At 51.5% G+C, this 20,639-nt stretch overlaps 4 protein-coding genes across 11 annotated transcripts in view; 1 reads left to right on the top strand and 3 right to left on the bottom strand.

Moving 5' to 3' along the window:
• Positions 1 to 225: 225 nt before the first annotated feature.
• Positions 226 to 3,946, bottom strand: NSUN4 (NOP2/Sun RNA methyltransferase 4). The gene is made up of 6 exons (XM_030032561.1): positions 3,833 to 3,946; positions 2,892 to 3,322; positions 2,574 to 2,728; positions 2,254 to 2,408; positions 1,440 to 1,564; positions 226 to 657 (listed from the first exon to the last, which is right to left on the bottom strand). Exons 1-6 carry the CDS (start codon positions 3,944 to 3,946, stop codon positions 384 to 386), a joined length of 1,254 nt encoding a protein of 417 aa, XP_029888421.1. The 3' UTR covers positions 226 to 383.
• Positions 3,947 to 4,538: 592 nt separating this feature from the next.
• On the bottom strand, positions 4,539 to 6,040 carry LOC115349634 (cytochrome b-c1 complex subunit 6, mitochondrial). Of its 2 annotated transcripts, none has more exons than XM_030034166.2 (4): positions 5,909 to 6,040; positions 5,796 to 5,822; positions 5,301 to 5,462; positions 4,539 to 4,805 (listed from the first exon to the last, which is right to left on the bottom strand). In XM_030034166.2, exons 1-4 carry the CDS (start codon positions 5,948 to 5,950, stop codon positions 4,773 to 4,775), a joined length of 264 nt encoding a protein of 87 aa, XP_029890026.1. In that variant the 5' UTR covers positions 5,951 to 6,040; the 3' UTR covers positions 4,539 to 4,772. The 2 variants fall into 2 exon arrangements, with proteins under 2 accessions (XP_029890026.1, XP_029890027.1); XM_030034167.2 differs by having other exon boundaries at positions 5,796 to 5,816; positions 5,909 to 6,019.
• Positions 6,041 to 6,342: 302 nt separating this feature from the next.
• Positions 6,343 to 15,167, top strand: LRRC41 (leucine rich repeat containing 41). 4 transcript variants are annotated; one of them, XM_030032764.2, is made up of 10 exons: positions 6,343 to 6,481; positions 6,568 to 6,654; positions 7,279 to 7,349; positions 8,158 to 9,325; positions 9,749 to 9,994; positions 10,902 to 11,066; positions 11,397 to 11,495; positions 11,989 to 12,111; positions 13,052 to 13,127; positions 14,363 to 15,167. In XM_030032764.2, exons 1-10 carry the CDS (start codon positions 6,394 to 6,396, stop codon positions 14,595 to 14,597), a joined length of 2,358 nt encoding a protein of 785 aa, XP_029888624.1. In that variant the 5' UTR covers positions 6,343 to 6,393; the 3' UTR covers positions 14,598 to 15,167. The 4 variants fall into 4 exon arrangements, 3 of the variants coding, with proteins under 3 accessions (XP_029888624.1, XP_029888625.1, XP_040983845.1); XM_030032765.2 differs by lacking the exon at positions 9,749 to 9,994 and having other exon boundaries at positions 6,346 to 6,481; XM_041127911.1 differs by lacking the exon at positions 14,363 to 15,167 and having other exon boundaries at positions 6,346 to 6,481; positions 11,989 to 12,177.
• Positions 11,060 to 20,639, bottom strand: part of RAD54L (RAD54 like) — a 24,268-nt gene continuing 14,688 nt past the window's right edge. Inside the window, exons 12-19 of one of the 4 annotated variants that reach the window (XR_005933706.1) lie at positions 20,119 to 20,249; positions 19,901 to 20,011; positions 19,632 to 19,755; positions 19,234 to 19,312; positions 18,947 to 19,126; positions 17,374 to 17,537; positions 15,409 to 16,184; positions 11,060 to 11,181 (exon numbers count right to left, since the gene is read on the bottom strand). Coding sequence is in view for 2 of the 4 variants with exons in the window: in XM_030032769.1 (XP_029888629.1) it covers positions 15,983 to 16,184; positions 17,374 to 17,537; positions 18,947 to 19,126; positions 19,234 to 19,312; positions 19,632 to 19,755; positions 19,901 to 20,011; positions 20,119 to 20,249 (991 nt within the window). In the remaining 2 variants the exon portion in view is untranslated. Of the gene's footprint in view, positions 11,182 to 11,804; positions 11,914 to 15,302; positions 16,185 to 17,373; positions 17,538 to 18,946; positions 19,127 to 19,233; positions 19,313 to 19,631; positions 19,756 to 19,900; positions 20,012 to 20,118; positions 20,250 to 20,639 lie in introns of those variants that run through there. The other 3 variants (XR_005933705.1, XM_030032769.1, XM_030032766.2) reach the window with 3 other exon arrangements.

Below are 20,639 nucleotides of genomic sequence, written 5' to 3'. Positions count from 1 at the left end.
AGATCTGGGACAGAAAGGCTGAGATCCCCAGATGGTGTTCGTTAACCCAAACCTGCTCACGTAGGATCAAAGCAGTCAGATGGGAGGGAGAGAGCAGCATCCACACAGGGCCATTTACCCCATCCTGAGACGGATGGATAAATTGCTCCCTCTGATAAGACCTCTCTCTCCTTCCTAGATTAAACACCTCAGTCTCAAACAGATAAATATTCAGGAGACTCCACAGCAGGTCCTTCTCATTTATTCTCTATGTCTGCCGTAAAAAAAAGCAGGCTTCCTTTGGGACATTTTAAAAAGAAAAATAAATATAAAGCAGTTAGTTTGCTTTCCCTGGAAATTTGGGGTATTTCCTGACAGCCAACAGACACAGTCTGTCAACCCTTCTACATCCGACGTAATTTGCAGAAATACATAGGTCCAAAGTTGGCTGTGAGGTGAGGCAGAACAAGCTCCCCCAGTCGGCAATCCAAGAAGAAGGAAAACGTGTCCTGGAAGAGTGTCCGAAAGTGGCTCAAGTCCTCAACATGGATACTGATGTTAAACTGGGTTTCTGCAATTTCTACTGCTCTCTCGATCACGTACTCATTCTGCAGCGGGGAGAGGGAGCACGTAGAATACACCACCTCTCCTCCCGGCTTGGTAGCGAGGATCCCAGCCCTGCAGGCAAGTTAAACACACACACTGTCACGGGAAGAAGAGGACTGCGTGACACACCAGCATTCCCACCCACCAAAACTGGGAAGCCAGCACGTAACTCAGGAGGTGAGAGACAAATCTTGAACTCCACAGGCTCAGCAGTCTCCCTGTGTCACTGCAGCTTGAGGACTGTTTTAGACCAGGGCAATATGGGTCAAATAAGCGCTCAGACTGATAAAGTACTTAACGTGGGAGAGACGTTACTGGAGAGCAGCTGGAAGGAGTAATCCTGCACTCACCTCCAAGGGAATGGGATACGAGTACGTACAGGGGAACAGGCTCTTGCAGTTCAAGCGCTGCCATGGGACTGTCTAATCTGTTTCCTTATTGCCCCAGCTCGCAGCCAGCCCATCCAGCCTTCCCAGTGAAATGGGGTGACGAAGCGCCATGTCCTCCCATGTGCTGGGAGATGTGGACACTCAGGAATCCTCCACCGCCAGGACCGGGGAGATCATCACACAAAAGGACAACACTATACCCATCCTGTTCCTGAGACTGTCCTCCCTACCTCCTGTGGCTACTGCTGGGGACAGTAAGGACATTTGATCTGACCGAGAACATTGGCACCTTCTTACACTTACTACGATTTGATGTGTTCAACTATTGCCAGTCCAGAAAACTACATGTGGTTTCCACATTTCCCAGTCAGGGACACGTAAAGTAAGAAGAGGTTTTGGTGCTGGCCACGGAGAGCTGCTACCGTAACACAAATGACACCAAAACACAGCATCGAGCTCACTCACATCAGCAGCTGCAGCTGCAGCATGGGCAACATCTGACGCTCCTTCGTTCGCCTCTTGTGGAAGATGTTGTTCTCCTCCTCCATGACAGAGTGCCTGTCCGTCGTGCAGGGCACATCCACCAGGACCTGCAGCAGCAAAGGTCCTGCGTCAGTCCTGGGCCCAGGTCAAGCTCAGCGAGTCTCCTCATGCAACCTGCCCCTTGCCCAACTCCTCCACCCTTGCCACGCACCAAGCAGCTCTCGGTACCTCGCCTAGCTGATGCTGCCCGAGCGCAGGCGTGCACCCGCACTGAACTGTAACTCGTCTGGCTGCTTTTGCGTTTCGGGAATGTGCAAACAGACACAGAAATGGCGGATAGCATCACGCTTTCACACATGTCCCCATTTAACGTTTCTACCCTGTGCGTCTTCCTGGTAGGCGTTACTGCAGCACCTATGGCTGCAACCACGCACGGCCAGAGCTCCTGCAGTGACGCCTCCCGGAGTAACAAACCCAGCTCCCGTGGCTGGACACGGCTGAGAAAAAAGAATTATCTAATCTTCACATTTAGCCCCTTCTAAGTGATGGATCAGCACAGGACTTTTAAGGGGTATTACACAGGTAAATGAAGATACAACTCCGGATGCCCATATGCACCAGATCCTGCAGGAAGGGTAGAGCAGGAGGAAATACTACTCCGTATGTGGCTTAGTCTTCTCTCTTTCTCCACATTTAAGACTACACGATTATACTGTAGGATAAGCTGCTCTCTTCCTCTGAAACAGGAGGAAAGTGAACTAGATGGGTTTATCTTCACCGGTTCCCAATCACCTACCTTATGGAAAGTGCTGCCTTGCAGCTGCCCCCAGTCCCTTCCGTCGCAGGACGTGACACTCACGGTCTCCCTGATTACTTTGGGAACATAGCTATGGAGAATCTGGTACAGCCTCTTTGTCCGGGAAATGGAGACGTCGTTGGCTGCCAGATGCCCTGAAAGGACAAAACAGGCACACTGGGAATGTCACTCTTGCAAAAACACACCTGATTCCCAACTCTTCTAACCAGAAATGATTAACGGTCAGACATTAATGGGCACAGCACACTCTTTCAGCCCTCTTTTACGCACGGGGACAAGGAACACCCACCTCCACTTACCACAAATCCCAGTCTGCAGCAGAGCCAGAGTCTTGCCACCCGGAGCCGCACAAAGGTCGAGGACAAAGTCATCCGGCTGCACGTTGAGCGCCAGGACGGGCAGGAGAGATGCCGCGTCCATGAGATAATAGTCGAGGAGCCCCAGAGCATCCGGCCTGGAAATCACCAGTTTGTGTAAAAAAAAGCAAACGTGCAAGGGGAAAAGAAATCAGCAGTTGGAAGTGAGGATGGGGACGTACAGAAGCAACAGGTGCTCACACACATGCAGCCCCCGAGGCTGGCAATGACAGCGGGCGGTCTGTCCCAGGGATGTCTCACCGTGCAGGGCGAAAGCGCGTGATGTCGCCCCTGGGGAAGGTGTAACACTTGATGTTGGAGCGGATGGAGGGTCGAAGCGGTGGTGACGTCTCTGCCTGTGTCATCGTCTCTGCCTGCATCGCTGTCCTGCCCTCGCCAGACCCCTCCTGGGACCTGCTTTCCCCTCTCCCCGCTTCCTCTGCAGCTGCACCCCGCTGCGATCGCAGTGCCTTTTTGGGGGCTTCGGAAACAAAATCGGTGGCATTCAGCAGCTCCAGCTCTTGGGTGACGTGGTCGACAGGAGAGAAGTTGTTGAGGAGGGCACCGTACTTCTGCTCGCAGAGCAGGCTGGCGCGGACAGAGGGCCACAGGTCCTTCAGCTGCAGGCTGTAGTTCACATCGAAGTGGTGCAGGGCCAGCCGCGTGGGCGGGATGCGGGGGGCCGTGGCAGCCTTGGGGGAAAAAAATTGGTATCAGAGATGTTAAACGACAAAATACCTCGACATCCCAGTGTCCCCTCCCCAGCCTCAACGTTTTTCCAGGAGAATCCAGCGCCGGGTTCTGTGCTGCCAAAGTCCCCGGGGCCTTTTCTGCAGCCCCAGAAAGCGACTGTGCCCCCGACACCCAAGGGGCTGGTGGTCCCGTGGGGGGGGGTTCAGGACCGGGAATGGCTGAATGGAGCTGGGGGCACGGGGCGGGCACGCAATTTGGGGAACGGCTGGGTACAGAGTGGTGTAACGGGGGCGTAATGGGATGCTATAGGGTGCAACGAGAGGCGCAAGGGAGTGAAACGGGGAGATCAGAGGGGTGCAAAAAGGGTTAGCGGGGAGAAAAGAGGGGGTGCGACGCAGTGCAGTGGAGGAGCTTGGCGGGGGGGGGGGGGGGGGTTCGGGTGTCCCGGGCAGCCCCCGCGGCGGGGACGGGCGGCCGCAGGGCAGGGACCGGCTCCGGCTCACGCTCACCCACTTCTCCTTGTAGCGGTACCGGCGCGGCCCCGCTCCCAGCCCCGCCGGCCCCCGCCGCCGCAGCAGCAGCGCTGCCGCCGCCCGCCCGCCGCCCGCCCCCAGCGCCGCCATCATCCCCGCTCCGCCGCCGCCTTCCGGGGCGGGACCGGCACCGCTCCCCGCCCTGCTCCTAAAACATCCTACCGGGAAGAAAAACGGGCAGAGCGTGACCCTGACCCGCCCGCTGGGCTGCACCGGGGCAGCAGAAGGGGCTGGTGACCCACCCCGGGGGGATTTCGTTCCCCCCGGTGACCGTTCGGGGTCTGGGCAGGCAGAACCGTCCCCTGCCCACCGGCGGCAAGGACTCGAAGCTGACCGCGGCCGGGAGGCCTTCTGGCAGCAGTAGGTGACAGTGAGGGAGAGCTGACGGTCCTCTCTCAAGGGGGACAGACGGACGGACTGACAGACTTCTCTCCTAGAAAAGGGTCACTCCCTTTAGTTTGAGTCAGAACTCACTGCACAAACAATATCGGTCTTGTGGGGCTTGGAAAGAATCTTTGTGGCTCCACCTGACAAATTCTGACCTATGGGATTGGGCTCCAGTCGCTGCACAGAAAGGACATTCCCACAAGTGAGGAAAAGTTCCCCCCCCCCCAAACTGGGCTCTGATACCCACTAATTTCATCATAACCCAGTGCAAGAACTAGTAAATAAACTGAGGGTATTTCCATGGGAACTCTGAATGTTTAATATGGAAAATTACAGAACATCAACACTTTTGTTGCGTAGCTGCACATCTTCCACGAAAACAGCCGCAGCGACACACTGACGCTCAGTCGCTGCCAGGAAGCCGTTTCGTTTACACTTGGCGTGGAGAATGAACAGGCGGGAAGCAGTTCTGTGAGTCCAGAAACCGCCAGCACGCGCTGTGGAAGCAGATGGACAATCACGCCCGCCTTCACTTCAGGTTCTTAAAGAGTTTGTGAGCAACCTGAAAAGAAGAGACAAAGCACTCAGTAGCTCATAGTTTAGGGCTGGAAATCAGCAGGGTGTTACCAGCCGCCTCTTGGTTTTCTGGGCCACTAACGCACACGGCCCCACAGCCCTCCGCTCTTCTCATCGCCTTGCAACAAGTCACTCAAGAAAACTAACAAGCTGAGATTTCTTACAAAGTTTCAGCTCAGGTTAAGAAGGTTTAACTTTAAAAGGGCAAATACAACACTAAGAGAGCAGAGTGTCATTTGCAGGGCAGAAACAATGCGTTTGACTTATTTCATTCTTTAATAACCTACCGAATTCCAGCTGGAACTGTTGTAACAAGGAGGAACCAAACATTTAGCAAGAAAAAGCATCAAGGCTCGCAGTTCTTCCGAGCTCACTGTGACTGAACAGCTACGTGAGCTGTCTGCACTCTCAGAAGCGCAGCTAAAGGCAGCTCTGCTCCCAGCACCAGCAGGCAGGTTGCATCCACGGGTGCTGCACTTACACAGTGGTCCCTGGCGTGCAGGAAGTCAAAAAGCTCCTCTGTGCACTGCTCTTCTGTCTGGGACCTGGAGGACACCCGCGCGTCACACAGCTCCAGCCGCTCCCGCGCCTTCACGCATTTCTCCGTCTGCTCGCAGTGCTCCCGGATCGTGGTTAAAGGATCCTGCAGATGCGGGGCTGCGGTGAGAACGGGGAGACCCCGAAACGCCGTTCCCCCCGCCCCAAGACCCATCGCTTTAAGAGAGATCCATCCTCCCACATCGAAGCCCGGATTCAAGCTGCCTCCCCGCTAAGCTCTGGATCGCCAGCACAGAGCGGCGACGGGGGTCCAAGCCCCTGCCATTTTCCTTGTCGCCGCTGAAAGGCACCGGGCATCTACCCCTGGGAGCCGCGGGTGGCCGCAGAGGCTACGGGCCTCCCCCGCCGCCACCGAGGCCCGCCAGCTCCCCGGGCAGGGGCGGCACAGGCCCTGCCCCAGTCCCGCTCGCCGTCTTACCACCAGCTCTTCCTCCTCCTCCTCCTCCTGGGGAAAAAAAAGAAAGCACAGCCGTTAACCCACCGACCGGCGGCCCGCTCGCCCGCGTCCCGCGGGGCTGCGGCCCGGCTCACCTCGGGCTCGCCGGCGTGGACGACGCTGTCGCGCAGCCCCATCCCTCCGCTCCCGCCGCCCAGAAGGACTCCGCAGGGTCACCCGCCGGAAGGGCCGCTGTCCACCCCGGAAGCGGAAACGCGCCCGCAGCGCGTTGGGACCGCCTCCCCCGGAGGGTGGTGCTTCAAGGCCTAGACACCTCCCTTCCAAACAAGGCGGCCGTGACCGTCTCAAGATGGCTACCTCCCCGTTCTCTGCCTTCTTTTTGCCCTTCTTCCTGGGGATCGCAACCTCGGAGCCGGCTCGGCCTGGCTGCCGCTGCCGGCCTCTCCGGCCCCGCGCGGGAAGGGGACGCCGCTCCACGCGACCTCCCCAACATGGCCGCCCGCTCCCTCCGCCTCCCAAGATGGCGGCGGCGGCAGCAGTGGCGCGCGGGAGGGAGGGAGGGAGGGGTCGCGTCCCTTCCCAAGATGGCGGCGCGGCGGCGGCGGCGGTGAAGGGGGCGATGGCGGCGGAGGGGCCGCGCAGCCTGTTCGCGCTGAGCGCGGCGGCGGTGAGCCGCAGCATGGGGGCCCTGGAGCGGGACGTCTGGGGTAAGGCGCGGGCGGCGCGGGGCGGCGGGGCGCGGGGCCTGGGGCCTGCCCGCACCCTGCCGCCGTCTCCCTCTGGCTCTCCGCAGCGCTGCCCGGGCACCTCCTGCGGGGGCTCCTGCCGCTTCTCACCGTCTTCCGCCTCGAGCGGGCCGAGGGCGCCGCCCGGAGAGCAGGTGACACCGGCGGGCACGGCGACGGACCCTTGGGGGTACCCCCGGCCGGGAGGGACGGGACCCCCGCAACTGATGGGGTGGGCAACCTCCCCCCCTCACGCACACACACACATACTGGGGGGGATGCCCCCCGCCCCCGACCTGGAGAGATGAGCCCCACACCGGAGGGACCCCTGGCTGGAGAGAGGAACCCTCAGCTGGGGGGGACAAACCCCTCCAGGCTGGAAATGGGAGCCCCAGGCTGGAGGGGTGAAGGGCTGGAGGGGCGAAGGGCTGGAGGGGTGAACCCCTCTACTGGGGAGGGGGGGGGTGGACACGGCACCCCCAGAGCTTGGACACCCCTCTGCGTCCAAAACCTTGAGCCCCATCCCGCGCCCAGGCAGGGCTCACACCGGGGTGCGAGCCCTGCTGTACCTTTGCTCCTTTTGAGGACCGACAAAACCTGCCGGTTTTTAACCGGCGTCCCTTACGAGGCAGCGGTCTTCCTTCTCCTCGCCGCAAAGCACCCTCCTTGCGCTGCAGGGGTCTGGGTCTGCCCCGCGCCCCTGCGAGCTCCGGGGCAGGGCGCTCTGACGGGGAGAAGGGGTGAAAGCGCCCGGTTGATTTTTTTTTTTTCCCCACCAGGCCTCTCAACGCAGCCCATCTGGCGCAAGCTGTGGGACGATGTGATGAAAACCAGGCCGCCCAACTCGGAGGTGAGGGGACGCTGCCGGTGGGAGAAGGGGCACAACGCAGGCGCCCCTTTTCTGCCATTTTCCGCGAGGTTTCGGTTTCTAAGCCTGCCGGTGCCACTGGCTGCCTCCGAGCGGTTGCTGGCACTTGCTTATAAGCGTTCATAGAGCTCCGGACCAAGGCGTGACCCCGGTAGTACAATTATTTGGGGAAACGGGATTCATAAAAGCAACTGTACTGCACAGCCACACCATCTCACAACAGTGAGTTTGCCGAAAGAATAAATCCTGCCTTTAGAGATGTAATTTTGGGGAAAAGGGAGGATAAAAACAGTATCTTATGTCATGCTTACACCTATGCTGCCAAAAAAATGTGCTGATGTCTTAGAAAACACTAGAAAAATACAGGAGACAGTGAGTTTGGAAGAATGGGTTTACGTAGGAAAACTGAAGCAGATCCATTGATTCAGCATTGCAAAAGAATCATTAACAGACAACTTAATCACAGCTTATAAAGAGACGCTCTGGAAGAAGATTCCTGATGATGTGGTTTTTAATAGGCAAAAATGTGGCTTAGTTTCAAACCACTGAATATGTTTAAATGAAGCCAGAAGCAGGATGAAGAGAGAGCAATGGGAGTAGCTCAGTTTTTCAACAAATACACTGAGGAAGGATGTTGAGAACTAGAAAGGTAGTCTCAGTTGTGCTAGCAGTAGGTTTTTTTTGGATGCTACATTTGCCAGGTTAGCATTTAGCAATAATTTAACTTAAAAAGAATGAGAAAAATCATGGCTGACTTTTTTGTTAATACGGCCCTGTTGTTTAATTGCAGAATATAACCTGTTGGAGGAAGAAGTTCCTTGAAACATTCTTCTCAAATGTTCTTCATGGTGTCTTGGATGTTTCCTCTGACTGGCGTCTCAACGACCATCACTTTTCACCGCTGCTCCACAGCTCCCCGCACGTTTCTCAGCTTACCCTCTGCAACATGCTGCAGGGCGCGGTGGAGCTCACCGCTGAGCACAACCAGAAAGTGCTCGAAAACCTGGCTGGCTCCCTGCGGATCCTGAAGTTCCAGCACCTCCTCTCCTCCGACCAGTCCATCAGGCGTTCACTGGTTTTACTTCTTCACCGGCTGATTCACCATGGCTCCGTCAGCCAAGTGTCCATGTATTCCTGGCCTGTTCCCGACACAGTTCTTCTCGTTCTCATTTTGAGCATGAGTGCTGGGTTTTGGCGCTCGGGAAACGCCCTCGCGTATCACAGCGGCCCGTGTGGCCTTTGCAGAGAGGAGGACAAAGCCCAAAGCCAGGAGTCAGCACAAGAGCGAGCAGAGAGGGGCCGTTATGATGAGAGGAAGTGGAGCGATGGTGAGAACCAGAAGGGATCCCCCAGGGCCCCGGAGGAGGCTGATGCGGAGGTGAATGGATACGGGGCTGACACTTGCCTGAACTCTCTCCTCTCCAGACCAAGAAGTCCTCCTCTGCAAAACCAGTCATGTGAGGAGGCAAGCAGCAAGGTGCCCTGTGACCACACCAGCAGTCAGGGAAGATCTTCTCCTCGTTGCGTCTCAGACCAGCTGTCCCGTTACCCTGTTCTTCGAAAGACACGCAGACGGCTGAAATCTGCAGTGGGGAAGAAACGTCGCTGCCTCAGACGAAGCAGGGGACCATATGCTGACACAGAAGACCTGTATGATTTTGTTTTTACTGTTGCTAGAGAGGATAATTCGGGGTTACTTGACAAAAACAGCACCACAGAGGAAGAAAATGCTGAGAACTGGACTAGTTCCTCCCCAGGATCTCCGTGCACTGGCCATGCTGGCTGTAAGAAAAGAGGAGGATCTGCTGGCATCTTTTCTCTGAAAGCTGCTCACCGCTTCCGAAGCGTGTCCACGCTGGAATTGTTCTCCATTCCTTTGACTGGGGAGACGTGTCGGACTCTGAGTAACCTGCTGAGCTCCTGGGTATCTTTAGAAAACTTGGTTCTGTCTTACAACGGTTAGTGGTGTCAACAGGTTGCTTCCTTCCAGCCTTGGTCTAATGGTCTGACTTATTGCTCAGGTTTACCCTGATTTTATTTTTACTGGAATGGGCATTGTAAAAGTATTGGTACCCAATCCTGAGAATGGCATCGGTAGAGATGTTTAATGAGCGTGAGGACTTGTTTGAGGGAGAGAATGGGGCCCTTCTGCCCCAGAACAGCCCCTGGCCTTGCGCTTAAATGCCATCCAGAGAGGGCGAAGGGAAGAGCCAGATCTCCCTCTCCCGTATACACAGTCTAGCTTAAGAACATGTGGATAAAGCAATCTGTGAGTTTAGCCTTTGCCTTAGGTTGCTTGGCCGTTGGTGCAGCTCCAGCTGCGTGTGCGCTGGTGTCTGTACAGGCACAGCTAACACCTTTCTGTACAAATGCTGTTCCAGGCCTGGGTGCTAACATCTTCTGCATCCTCTCTGGGCTCCGGGCCCTCTCCCGCCACTCGGACTGCCACCTCCGCGTGGTGCGTGTGAGCGACGTCTTCTCCCACATGCCTTGCATGGAGCTTGTTCGCTGCATCCTGAGCGCCTTTCCCCAGCTCCACACGCTCTCAGTCAGCTTCGACCTCAAAAACCAGCTGGAGGGGAACAGGCCAGAGGGGAATCCAAGCTGCAGTGAGGTAGAAATCCCAGGTAGGAATCATTATTCTGAATGATGACCAGGATGTGGCAGGCAGATAAAACTGTAAGAGCTTGGCACACAGATTTGAACTCTACACTGTCACAGTGATGTGTAATTAAGCAATTACAGCCTCACCTTTCTGATTTAGATGGTGTTGGTTTGTTGTTTCCAGTCTGTGACGTGCTCTGTGGAGCCTGAGTCTCGGACAAAACATTTTACTGCTGTATGCCAGCCTGCTGCAACATCAGCTTTGTACAGGGCCAGTCATAACCTGCTAGCAGTGACTGTCCATGCAGCCTGTGGGGAGCGTATCCCACCAGATCTGTAAATTGGTTGGGAGCTTCTGCTTTGACCATCCTATAGACTGTGAGGCTCTAAGCCTTAGACAGACCCTTAAGCGGAGGGAAAGCATCTCTTGATCATCACAATACCACAGGTGATGGCAAAGCACTGCCCAAGCCTCTGGATTACAGTCTGGGAGCTATAGCAGCATATTCTCAGCTCACAGGTCTCTCGTCAGCCTTATTAGCCCTTGAATGACCAGAAAACCAGTAAGCAAAGCCTGAGTGAGTAAGGAGTGGGGTCGGTGAAGAGCTGTGCTCTGGGAAGACACTGAGTGGTTTGTGCATAAAGGGTGACCTCTTCTCAAGCGTTGTTCCACTGCCAGAATGCCGTAGAAATCGCTGGCCCTGTGGTCTGGCAGGAGTCCTGAAATGAGCCTGAAGTGATTCACATTACCATAGGTCTGAGTTGTAGAGCTCTGTGGGGCAGGGCATGTTGCATAAGGCACTTTCTACCAACCTAAATGATAGTTCTGTCAGGCATGCAGACTTCTTGCTTGCTGTAGGACCTAGCTACTTTGAAGATGGGCACTCCAGACCAAGCTCTTTCATTGTTGTTTGTTTTTCTTCCCTTAAGAGAGCTGCCTGGAGCAGCTGGAGATCCGATTCCCCAGGGAACCTCTGCACACCACGTTCCTGCTGCCAGTGCTCAAGGCGTCAAAGTCCCTCCAGCAGCTGTCCCTTGACAGCGCCACGCTGCCCGGTTCTCAGGAGCTTGGGCTCCTTTTGGAGGCGCTCAAAGGTACTCAGCATCACTGTGACACACAGAGTGGCTTCCTTGCTGTGATCTTCCATCCTTTAGTACGAAGCCAGCTTAGGTGGGTCCGTTTCTTCAGTGTGGACATCCTTGAAGTCTCCTGAGAAAAGGAAATGGCTATCAGCCATCCCACTTTTCTGTGCTGAGCGTGTGAGTGATCCTACACAGCAGGATTGTTCATTTTTAATTACCCACAATCCAGCACAAAATATCCACAGTCCAACGCAGTTTCTCGGTGTTAGCTAGTGGTTGGGTCAGGGTCTTTTTATCCCAAGGACATACAGTACTTTACCTGAAAACTTGTTTTGCTTTCAGAGTGTAATCCAAATTTGAAGAAACTGAGCTTTCATGATGTGAACCTGGCTGAGCACCAGAAAGAAGTTCTGCTTTTGCTTCAGGATCCCGTCCTGCAAGGTACAGCAATCTCCTGGGTGCTCTTGCTTGGAAAGATGCTGCAGGTGGCTGCTTTTGGCTGGCTGACATTTAAGAGGTGATCTTCAGATGTGTAAGGTTTAGCCAAATGTCACTGTCCCTGAAGCAGATTTGTAGCTGTTGACAGAGTGGGAACGTGTCTGGTTCTTTGTGCCAGCAGGGCAGAGAAAGGAGCAGCTGCACAGCTGGTGTATGCTGCAGAGAAGAGTCCATAGTCTTGGCTATAACACAAAGATTTTTAACCTGCAGAGCACATCAGCCTTTAACTGGGTCAGCTGGCAAAGCCACTTCCCTGGGTGTGATCTCTGCTCTCTTCCTGTGACAGAGCGGCAGTGCTGTTGTATGCAACCCACTGCTGGGGAGGCTTTGTTCTTGCATATGGATTAGGGGCTGGAGCTGTCTGCAGGATGTAATTATGGAATAATGAAGCACGCAGGGAGTACTAACACGTACTGTCAATGCATTTCTTCTGTAGAAATCACGTTTTCCTTCTGCCGGCTGTTTGAAAGCTCTACTACTGAGTTTTTGTCAGAAATAATCAATACAGTGAAAAGAAATTCATCTTTGAAGAGCCTTAAACTGCCTGGGAATCGCCTTGGTGCGTACAGTGGATGTTGCTATGGGGCCTTGACCTTAGACCAGTTCTCTTGGAGATAACTTCAGGGTAGGAGTTAACGACTGTTGCTAGCTGGTGACCTCCGTGCTGAACTTAACATGTGCATGAACAGAGTGAATTTAGCTCACAAAATAAGGAGCGCTGAGTTCATTTTTTAAAGGCAGAATTTCAGTTACATTCAGCAATATACCAAGAGCCCAGGTGCTGCATGGGCATTACAGTTGCTTTTCTCTGCAGCAAAAGCAAGTATCAGTGGGACTCCAGATTTGACTGAACACTGATCTGCTTCAGACTCTTTAACAGGAACAGATCCAGCAGCAGATGCACTGCCTCTCGTCCAGAGGCACAGATTTTGTCCAAGATTGGGGATTTTATGCCTTAAAAGCTGTTGGCAGCCACTTGAGGGATGGGGATAAGTAAAGGAAGGGTTTGTGTCAAAGAAGTGGAACTGAATTTACAGAAATGATAGGCTTTTTGGATCACAGGCCAAGCAGGAATGTCTGAGAAATGAACTTCAGGCAAATCCAGAATACTGGGTTTTGTTCTTTTAATGAGATGAAATGGGAAAGCTTGGGATCACCTGAAATACACTTAATTTCTGAGGTTTTGAGTTTAACCATGTGCTATTGGCCATTTTTAAAACAAAGCTGCATATTGACGTCTCAAACAAAACCAGGATTTTTCTAGTGAAACAAACTGCCCTATCAGCAAATGTTTCCATTGCCTTGAACACTGTGCTCAGCAGGGTGAACTGCTTTAAGCCACTAAAGGGGGACAAACAGAGGGTGCAGAGATGAGCCCTTTGTGCTGCATGCACAGGCTTACAGCCTCCTTTCTGCACTATTATCCCAGCCATGTGGCCATTTAAATAATTAGATACAAACTGGGAACTGTCTTAACACCTGCATTTCTCCCCTCTTAGGGAATCACAGGCTGGTTGCCCTTGCAGATATTTTCTCTGAAGATTCCTCCTCCTCTCTTTGCCAGCTGGATGTCAGGTATTCTGCTGCTCACACTGAATTTCTTGTTTTGGGAGGGCCAGAGCTGAACTGGGCTCAGACAGCAGGAGAAGCCTAAGCATGGTTTTGTTCCTTCCTCAAGGGAACATGTGCCCAGGCAAAGCTTAGAGAAATGCTGCAATGAGCACATACAAGCTCAGGGACCTCCAGCATCTCTGAGGCATCTTACTGTCCCTTTTATAAATGAGTCAAGCTCCATCTTAAAAGCAGCTTTGGTTTTCTGCTCACTTGGGAGGCTGCTTCAAGCCCTTCCTGTGCTGTAGGTTAGAACTAACGTTCCCATGTACATTTATTCTTAGGCCTCAGTGTGAATGGCTCTGTTCCCACTGCCCTGGAATAGGGAGAGAATGCTGTCATTGCCCCTGTCAGATCCTGTGAATGCCTCTGCATTCCTTTCATCGTCTTTGGTCTTCAACCTGAATTGCTGCTCTCGTCTTGAGCCTGAATGGCCATAAAGATAGGCAGTAACCTTCACGAAGCACATGGAGGGTGGCATTTCTGCAATACTGACTGTTTTGGTTGATTCCCCCCTCCCCAGCTTTACATCATAATGGCTCAGTTGCTGAGAGGGCATAGGCTTGACAATTTATTTAATCATGGCCACTCCTTCAGCAGCCTTGAATCCTGATTGTTACTGTGCCTCTCACAAAATTAAGTCCAGCATGCAACTTCCTATTTATTTGCACATCTATGCAGGTAAAATGACCTTTTAATCTTCTAGAAACACCAGCGCCTGACACATGCTCTCCTGATTTTCTCAGAAGGAAGAGATAAATGATCACTTGCTGCTGAGGCTTGCACTGGGACCTGTAGGGTGGGCCAGGCCCCTTGGTCCAGGCAGTTGACAGCTGCTATGAGACTGAAGTGCTCCTGGCACTACTTAGCCAGCAGCTTACAGCCAGCAACAGTGTAAGGCTACAGCTAGGTCTACTTAAGTCAGTAGTAAGGAGGGCAGGAAAATGAGTTTAACTTGGTGGTGGTTACCACCTTAGTTTTAAAAAGCTTCTGGCCCTTCATATTACTGTGCTTCAGTTTTGTTTTTCATCACAACTGAAGGACCACTCACACTTTGCTGAAGAAAGTTGTACTTTGCATTGAAACATCCTCAAGTACCTGCACTGGCAGTTAGTAGAAGGAACAGTAATTTAAACTGCTCAAATTATAGCCTAGACTCTTAATGACTTTTTTTTTTTTGTCTGTCTTTCCCTGGAAAGCTCAAATTGCATCAAACCTGATGGGCTCCTGGAGTTCACAAAGAAGCTGGAAGGCCACATCCAGCAGAGAGGGGGACAGATTCAATTCACGCACCTCCGCCTCTTCCAGAATTGGCTGGACCAGGATGCTGAAACAGCTCAAGAAGCACTTCGGCGTCTCAAAGCTGTCTGCAGTGTGGTCAATGACTCGTGGGACTCCTCCCAGGCCTTTGCTGACTACATCAGTGTCATGTGATGGACCCAGGAGCAAACCCATCAGCTTGAACTAAGCAGTTCGGTCCCTGGCCAATAAGACTTACTTCATAGCCCAGGTGGAGTTCTCTTCCTCTGGTTCAAGCAGTATACAGTTGGCCTTGTCAATTTTCTATTCATTTGAAGAAGGGGTACCACAGTGAAGTGACACACAAGACCCTGTGGGTCAACATCTGTATTTGCAGGTGATTTAACTCTACCATCTTCTTAGTTTGAATATTTTAAGTGGGACAGATACCAAATTCCTGCAGATGTCTGGACAAGCAGTTATTTCACTGGGTGTTGTTACAGCCAATTTCTCATCAATAACTATCTATCTCCATCGTTGGGGAGACTCAAAAGCCATCTTGCTGTGGTCCTTGGCAACCAGCTGTAGGTGACCTTGCTTTTGAGCAGGGGCATTGGACAATATGACCTTGACTTCAACCATTCTGTGAAATATGAACTCCTCCCTCTGCTTAAAGGCAGTAGAAAACAAGCTAAAAGAGGCCCCAGTCTTGACCTTTTACCTTTGGAAAATTTTACTTTATTAAAAAAAAAAATTCTTTATGTACCAAGTAGCCTGCTGTTTATTTGCAATCATGTTGGTCCTCTCCGATGTCTGCAGTCATTTTACAGAGGTTTTGAATAGTTTGTTCTTTTGTAACATTTTAATTATATTTTTATTATAAAGACCCATAATGTGCCAAAGTGTGAATTTTATTATTGGCTTGTAATGTGATCTAATTAAAACACTCTGCTAGATCTGGGGATCCTGCCCATAACAAAGCAAGTGGTTTTAAAAATGGAGTTACCTTAATAGAGCCTGATTTCCTACTGCCTGCATGATCTTTCAGGCCAGATGTTCATACAAGCTGAAACTTTTTTCCGTTGTACAAATCCTCTTGTTCCCAAGTAATCAGCAAGGTTCACATTTCACAACAGAAATGGATCCTGCAAGTTTCTGATCTGCAGCTGTTAGCCAGAGCTGTCAAGGAAAAAAACACGATTGTGCACATCTAGTGCTATAAAACTGCAGGCTTAACTTAAACCTGAAGAAAAACTTGGCTGAGTAGAAGGTACAGACACGAACAGCACAAGAACCAGTGCTGAATCTGATCAAGCGCACAAGGTCCAGTTATTCCCAGTTCCCAAAGGGCTGTTTTTCAGGTACACAATACAACAGCAGAGAAAAAGCCGTGGACTCCTTGCTGTTGCAGTAGACTGACCAGTGCTAGGGGCCTTCCAGCCTCTCGGAAACCATTCCACAGCCACACAACCACCCATCATGTACTGCTACCAACTGTCCCCTTCCTTGAAAGCGATTAAAGTGGGGTGGACTGCCACAGCAGTCTGCCCTTGCCCCCACAGGGGACAGTAACCTGTTTGTTAGGGAATCCCTCGCTGCTCCTCATGGGAGTGATGATGAAAGGTGAAGGTGACAGCAGCATCCCACGCAGCCTTCAGTACGGAGTCTTGCAGCCCCCGCTTATCGGCACAGTGGTTCCACTGGGAGAGGTCAGAGGTACAGTCGGACCCTTCAGGAGGGGGCCGTACCTGGTGGCCATTCACACAGCGACGACACTTGATCCTGGAACAGAGCCAGCATAAGGGCAATGCAAGGTTCCTCCACTTCTTTAGCATATGGGTTGTTTAAAAAATGCAGCCCAGTAACATTTGGATTAACACCTCTTCAACTGCAACACTGACAACTGGATTTTCAGACAGGATTAATTACTACCACGTTTCATTTAAACACACAACCACCTTCTGGCATGTGTGACAGATAAGGAATGACTCACATTTTGGAAACCCTGGGGTTCTGTTTCTAATGGCACTCCCCCCACTGTTTAGCCCTGTGGGAATGGTCCAGCAGGACCCAGAGGAAGTTCAGGAGGAGTTTCCCTTGAAAGGTGAGGGATGTTGCTTAGAGCAGATCTCGAGCGAACACCCCTACTGCTAACACATTCTTAGCACTGCATCAGGCTTCCCGACTTCAAGACAGCACACCATGCTCCAAACTGCTCCATCCTGACTCCCACCACAGCCACCAGGTTATGCTCAGACTGTTCTGGAGATGCCCTACCGAGCTGCCGCATAAGGAGACAAAGAGCAGCAGCAGCCCTGCCAGCAAAGCTTGTTGCCATGCAGACAAGATACCTACACAGACCTAAGCTTTGAGTCAGCTTAAAACTAATCCTCTTCACTTCTTGCCTGAACTAAGAGTCTTAACTTTCACAGTGAAACATTTTCCTGCACTCCCTGTCCTCTTTCTGGTGGCTACAATGCCACAAGTTGCAGGGGTGGGGGAGAAGGGCAGACAATGGAGAAGAGGATTCTTTTAGTCCCCAGAACAGCACTTGGGTTGGCCTCATAAATTCTTAGCAGATGCAGTAGCCCCGGCAGTGGAAGCAGCTCAGCATTTGGAGATCACAGACCACCAGGAGGAGAGTGGCAAGGAAGGACCAAGTTGGGCTCCACTAATTTGAACAGCTCTGATCAATTTCTCTCTTTTCATAAGCTGCAGTATTTCATAGCCTCCAAACACAGGCAGCATCAAGATACATGGCTCACTTGTCCAGCCAGCACAGCTTTTGTAAGACAACAAAGTGCTCATCTCTGGGTGGTTAACAGCTTCAGAGGCAGAGACACTTGAGGCCCTCTCTCTCTCTCTCTGAGTTTCCTCCTGCTGCCTGAGGAACCCCTGAAACAGTAGACCAAACTGTGGAGGGGTGGGGGTTTTTTGCTGACTCCATCCATTAGTCATTCAGTATACTCACTTGTCATGTGTGTCACTGGTGGTGGTCTCATTCAATGTGAAGAGCTCCTTCAGCTCCCCAAGTGAGAAGTGCCTTTCTACATCCTGCTCTTCATCCACCACACAACTGCTGAGGGCCTTCTTGTGGGTCTGGCGTTGGAATATCTTCTCCTCTATGGTCCCAGTCTACAGAAGAGAGAGTCAGAGATAAAGCATAGTTGGGACACTAGTGTTAAAGGAGCACTACATTGGGAAAAGGTCCCAGATCAAACAGCAGTAAGCTGTCAGGACCATTTAGTGCCTTGCCAGACCAGTACGGATGACAGGCAAGTTTTACTAGCTGCACTCCAACAACATCCTATTTGGCTGCTGATATAAGCCAACTCTGCTTCTTTTGTCCTTCACCGTGGCTACAGGAGAGAATCCAACTGAGATATGGATGAGGAAGAGGTGGAGCTGCCACTTGTGGCTGGAGCTCGCACACTGCACCCAGTTGTGCTGACAGGGAGGAAGGGAAAGCAGCTGAGCAGCTTCGGCCACTCCCTGACAAAAAAAAAAAAAAAAAGAAAACCAAACACAACCTCTCCCAAAAAACAGCAACAAAGGCTAGCCCTGGGTGACACGAGCATCAGCAGTATTTGCTGGTTCACCCACACATGGATCAATCACACTCGCTGTCTGGAGGGAGATGACTAGTTCTAGAACAGATGTGCAGAAAGGCCCAGTATGCTACATTTCTAAGGCAAAAATCTAAAAGCAAAATGTCTGTTTTGTAAATAAATGTAATACAAAGGAGGGGGGTGATTAGTCATGATTTGCAGACTGGTTTCCTAGTTCTAAAAGCAAAGGAGCTCCCTGCTTCCAGGTGCAGCCAGGTCAGAGAAAAAAAAAAAAAGGAACACCACAAGGAAGAAATGGGCAAAGGACATCTGTTTTGTCAAAGTAAAATAATAATTGACCAAGGAACACAAGCTTACAAAAAAACCCCAAACCAAAACAAAAAAACAGTCTGAACTAATGAGAGGTGAAGGTGAACAAGGGCGGACAGGGGACATTTCTGAGCAGTAATCCCTACTGGCACTGGTGGACAAAGTGTTGCAGTAGCCTGAAAAGACTAGTCTCCTTCATGCTTTTCCTTTACAGAGCAGCTACCCCACCTGCTAACTGGCAGCCCCATTCCAAAAGCTGCTGTAATTCTGGGAATGTACTTGCTGTTTATTAAGTACATGTACACCCAACCAAAACAAACTGCAGCCAGACTGAAAAACAGCAACCTCAGCATCAGACACCCCACAAAATTAAAGTCTGATGCCTAAATGTCTTCAAAGGAGCATCTTATCTGGAAAGCCACAGTTGTTTCTATTTCTCAGAAGCCAGTCACCATTAGAAACAGAGGCCTGCAGTAATGACCCTCCAGCTTGAACCTTCATGGTTTTCCATGGCAACACATCTAAGGGTAGGAAGCAATTAAGTTCCAATCAATTCTGGTCACTGACACAGAAGAGTTCTTCCCCTTCTGGTCCCAATGACAGCAGCTGCAGTTTGTGTTGGCACCAAGAATTCCATGTTGAGGAGGTAAGAGGAGCAGGACTCACTGAAAGCAGTCGATAGATGTAGCATGTCTTCTTCTGGCCATCCCGCCACACACGAGCCATGGCCTGCTCATCATTAGCTGGATTCCAGTCTGGGTCAAACATAACCAGTCTGTTAGCCCCAATTAAATTCAAACCACAGCCACCTGCTTTGCTGCTTAACATGAAGATAAACTCAGGGCTCTGTGGAAAAAGGCAGGCTTGGATTAAACTACAGAGGCAGCTGTACTTTTACTCACAGCATTCAGAACTGGCAGGAGAGCTGCTCACATGTGGCAGGTTCTACTTACTGAGGGGCTGTTGAATCGCTCCACAATCTTTGCTCTCTTTTTAATGGACATGGTGCCGTCCAGCCGAACATATAAATACCTAGAATATACAGCATTTACTCCAATCAGACTGCTGAGACCTTTAGAGCATCCTACTTGAAAGAGAAAAATCTTTTCACAAACAGCCTTGTAACAAGGCCCTGGGCTTTAGGAGCTTTTGCGGAGAGCCAGAGCTTTTCTGCTGAGTGACCCCAGTAGCCAAAGCACAAGCCACATTAGTTCCAATTCAGGAACATCTGAGGTAAAAGACAGATCACAAGTTCCTGCTGTTAGAAACTTTAAAAATAGCCAGTTTCTTTTACAGTGTAGGCTGCAAGTACAGTCTTTCAAGATTAAATAAATGAAGCCCAAAGACAAACCTTCTGCTCCTGCAGAGCTTTTCAAATAGGTCCAGTGTCTGAGTGTAGTTAGACACTAAAACCACCTTGTCATTACTGGTGCTTTTTGTAACAGCAAGGATGTAGTCCAAAACCAGCATCTTTCCTGGATAAAAAAAGAAAGAAAGAATAAAGCTAGGGCAGAAGTTCCCAAATTCCAGTCCTTAGAGGGGGACTTGATAAGATGCTAAATATAGTCTCGTGGTTGCCTGTGTTAGGCAGCACATTTGTACTATTGAGTTCCACAGCACCTGAAAGCTGGGGCTCCACAGATTTGGTGCTGTAGCCGGCAGGGAACAAGTCCAGGACTCCCATAAAACCTTCTTCCTCTTCTACACACTTATCATGGATAAGAGCAGGGTCTGGAGAACAAACAGAGCTCAGAGGCTGTGCAGTGCACAAGGGAGACCCAAAAAAACCCCACCAGCAGTGCAAAAACCAAACCTATTGCATGAGTGGAGCTACTCACGATTGCACAGCTTCTTCAAGGAAGTGATGGAAGAGAGAGATGACACACTGATTTTGCCCTCCTTCAGCTCTTCCACTGGCTTGGCTTGCTTCAGGAAGTTCTTGTACAGCTCAGCCTGCAGAGGTGTCAGTCTGAAACAGAACAAGAGCTTTGCAGTCTCAGCCTGCCCCAAACCAACCCTGTCTTTCGTCCTCCATCTACACAGTGGGTTCCTTTTTTTTTTTTTTTTTTTTTAAAGCTACAGCATGGACAGCCTAGAACTGCCTCCAAGGCTGATGGTAGAGCACTGATATCTCAACCCAGAGCTGGAAGAGAAGCTTGCAGATACTCTGCACAGCCCCAGGGCTCTGCTGTACACAGCTGCCCAGAGCATGCCAGCTGGCTGGCGGAACCACCAGTTGCAGCTTGTCCACCCCTGCTTCGGGAGGAAAAGCAACATATTGACAACAGCTACAATCACACTCCTAAAGGGAAGCAGTCACCACAAGCACTGGAGTGCTTTTTGCAACTTTTCAGTCCTT

This window comes from Aquila chrysaetos, chromosome 12 (genome assembly GCF_900496995.4).
Source record: "Aquila chrysaetos chrysaetos chromosome 12, bAquChr1.4, whole genome shotgun sequence".
Taxonomy (NCBI): domain Eukaryota; kingdom Metazoa; phylum Chordata; class Aves; order Accipitriformes; family Accipitridae; genus Aquila; species Aquila chrysaetos.
Note: the sequence above shows the minus strand (reverse complement) of the source record. Positions and strands in the feature narration are given on the sequence as shown.

Bases quoted from the DNA above. Each gene is read 5' to 3' on its own strand.
- NSUN4 (XM_030032561.1), bottom strand. From the start codon at position 3,946: ATGGCGGCGCTGGGGGCGGGCGGCGGGCGGGCGGCGGCAGCGCTGCTG. The intron at 2,409-2,573 runs GTAAGTGGAGGT...TTGTCCTTTCAG, and splicing joins GCTGCAGACTGGGATTTGTG to GGCATCTGGCAGCCAACGAC. The intron at 1,565-2,253 runs GTAGGTGATTGG...TTGCTGCTGCAG, and splicing joins AAGGCAGCACTTTCCATAAG to GTCCTGGTGGATGTGCCCTG.
- LOC115349634 (XM_030034166.2), bottom strand. From the start codon at position 5,950: ATGGGGCTGCGCGACAGCGTCGTCCACGCCGGCGAGCCCGAG. The intron at 5,463-5,795 runs GTAAGACGGCGA...CCGCATCTGCAG, and splicing joins AGGAGGAGGAAGAGCTGGTG to GATCCTTTAACCACGATCCG. The intron at 4,806-5,300 runs GTAAGTGCAGCA...TCTTCTTTTCAG, and splicing joins TGCACGCCAGGGACCACTGT to GTTGCTCACAAACTCTTTAA.
- LRRC41 (XM_030032764.2), top strand. From the start codon at position 6,394: ATGGCGGCGGAGGGGCCGCGCAGCCTGTTCGCGCTGAGCGCGGCGGCG. The intron at 6,482-6,567 runs GTAAGGCGCGGG...GGCTCTCCGCAG, and splicing joins CCTGGAGCGGGACGTCTGGG to CGCTGCCCGGGCACCTCCTG. The intron at 9,995-10,901 runs GTAGGAATCATT...TCTTCCCTTAAG, and splicing joins CAGTGAGGTAGAAATCCCAG to AGAGCTGCCTGGAGCAGCTG.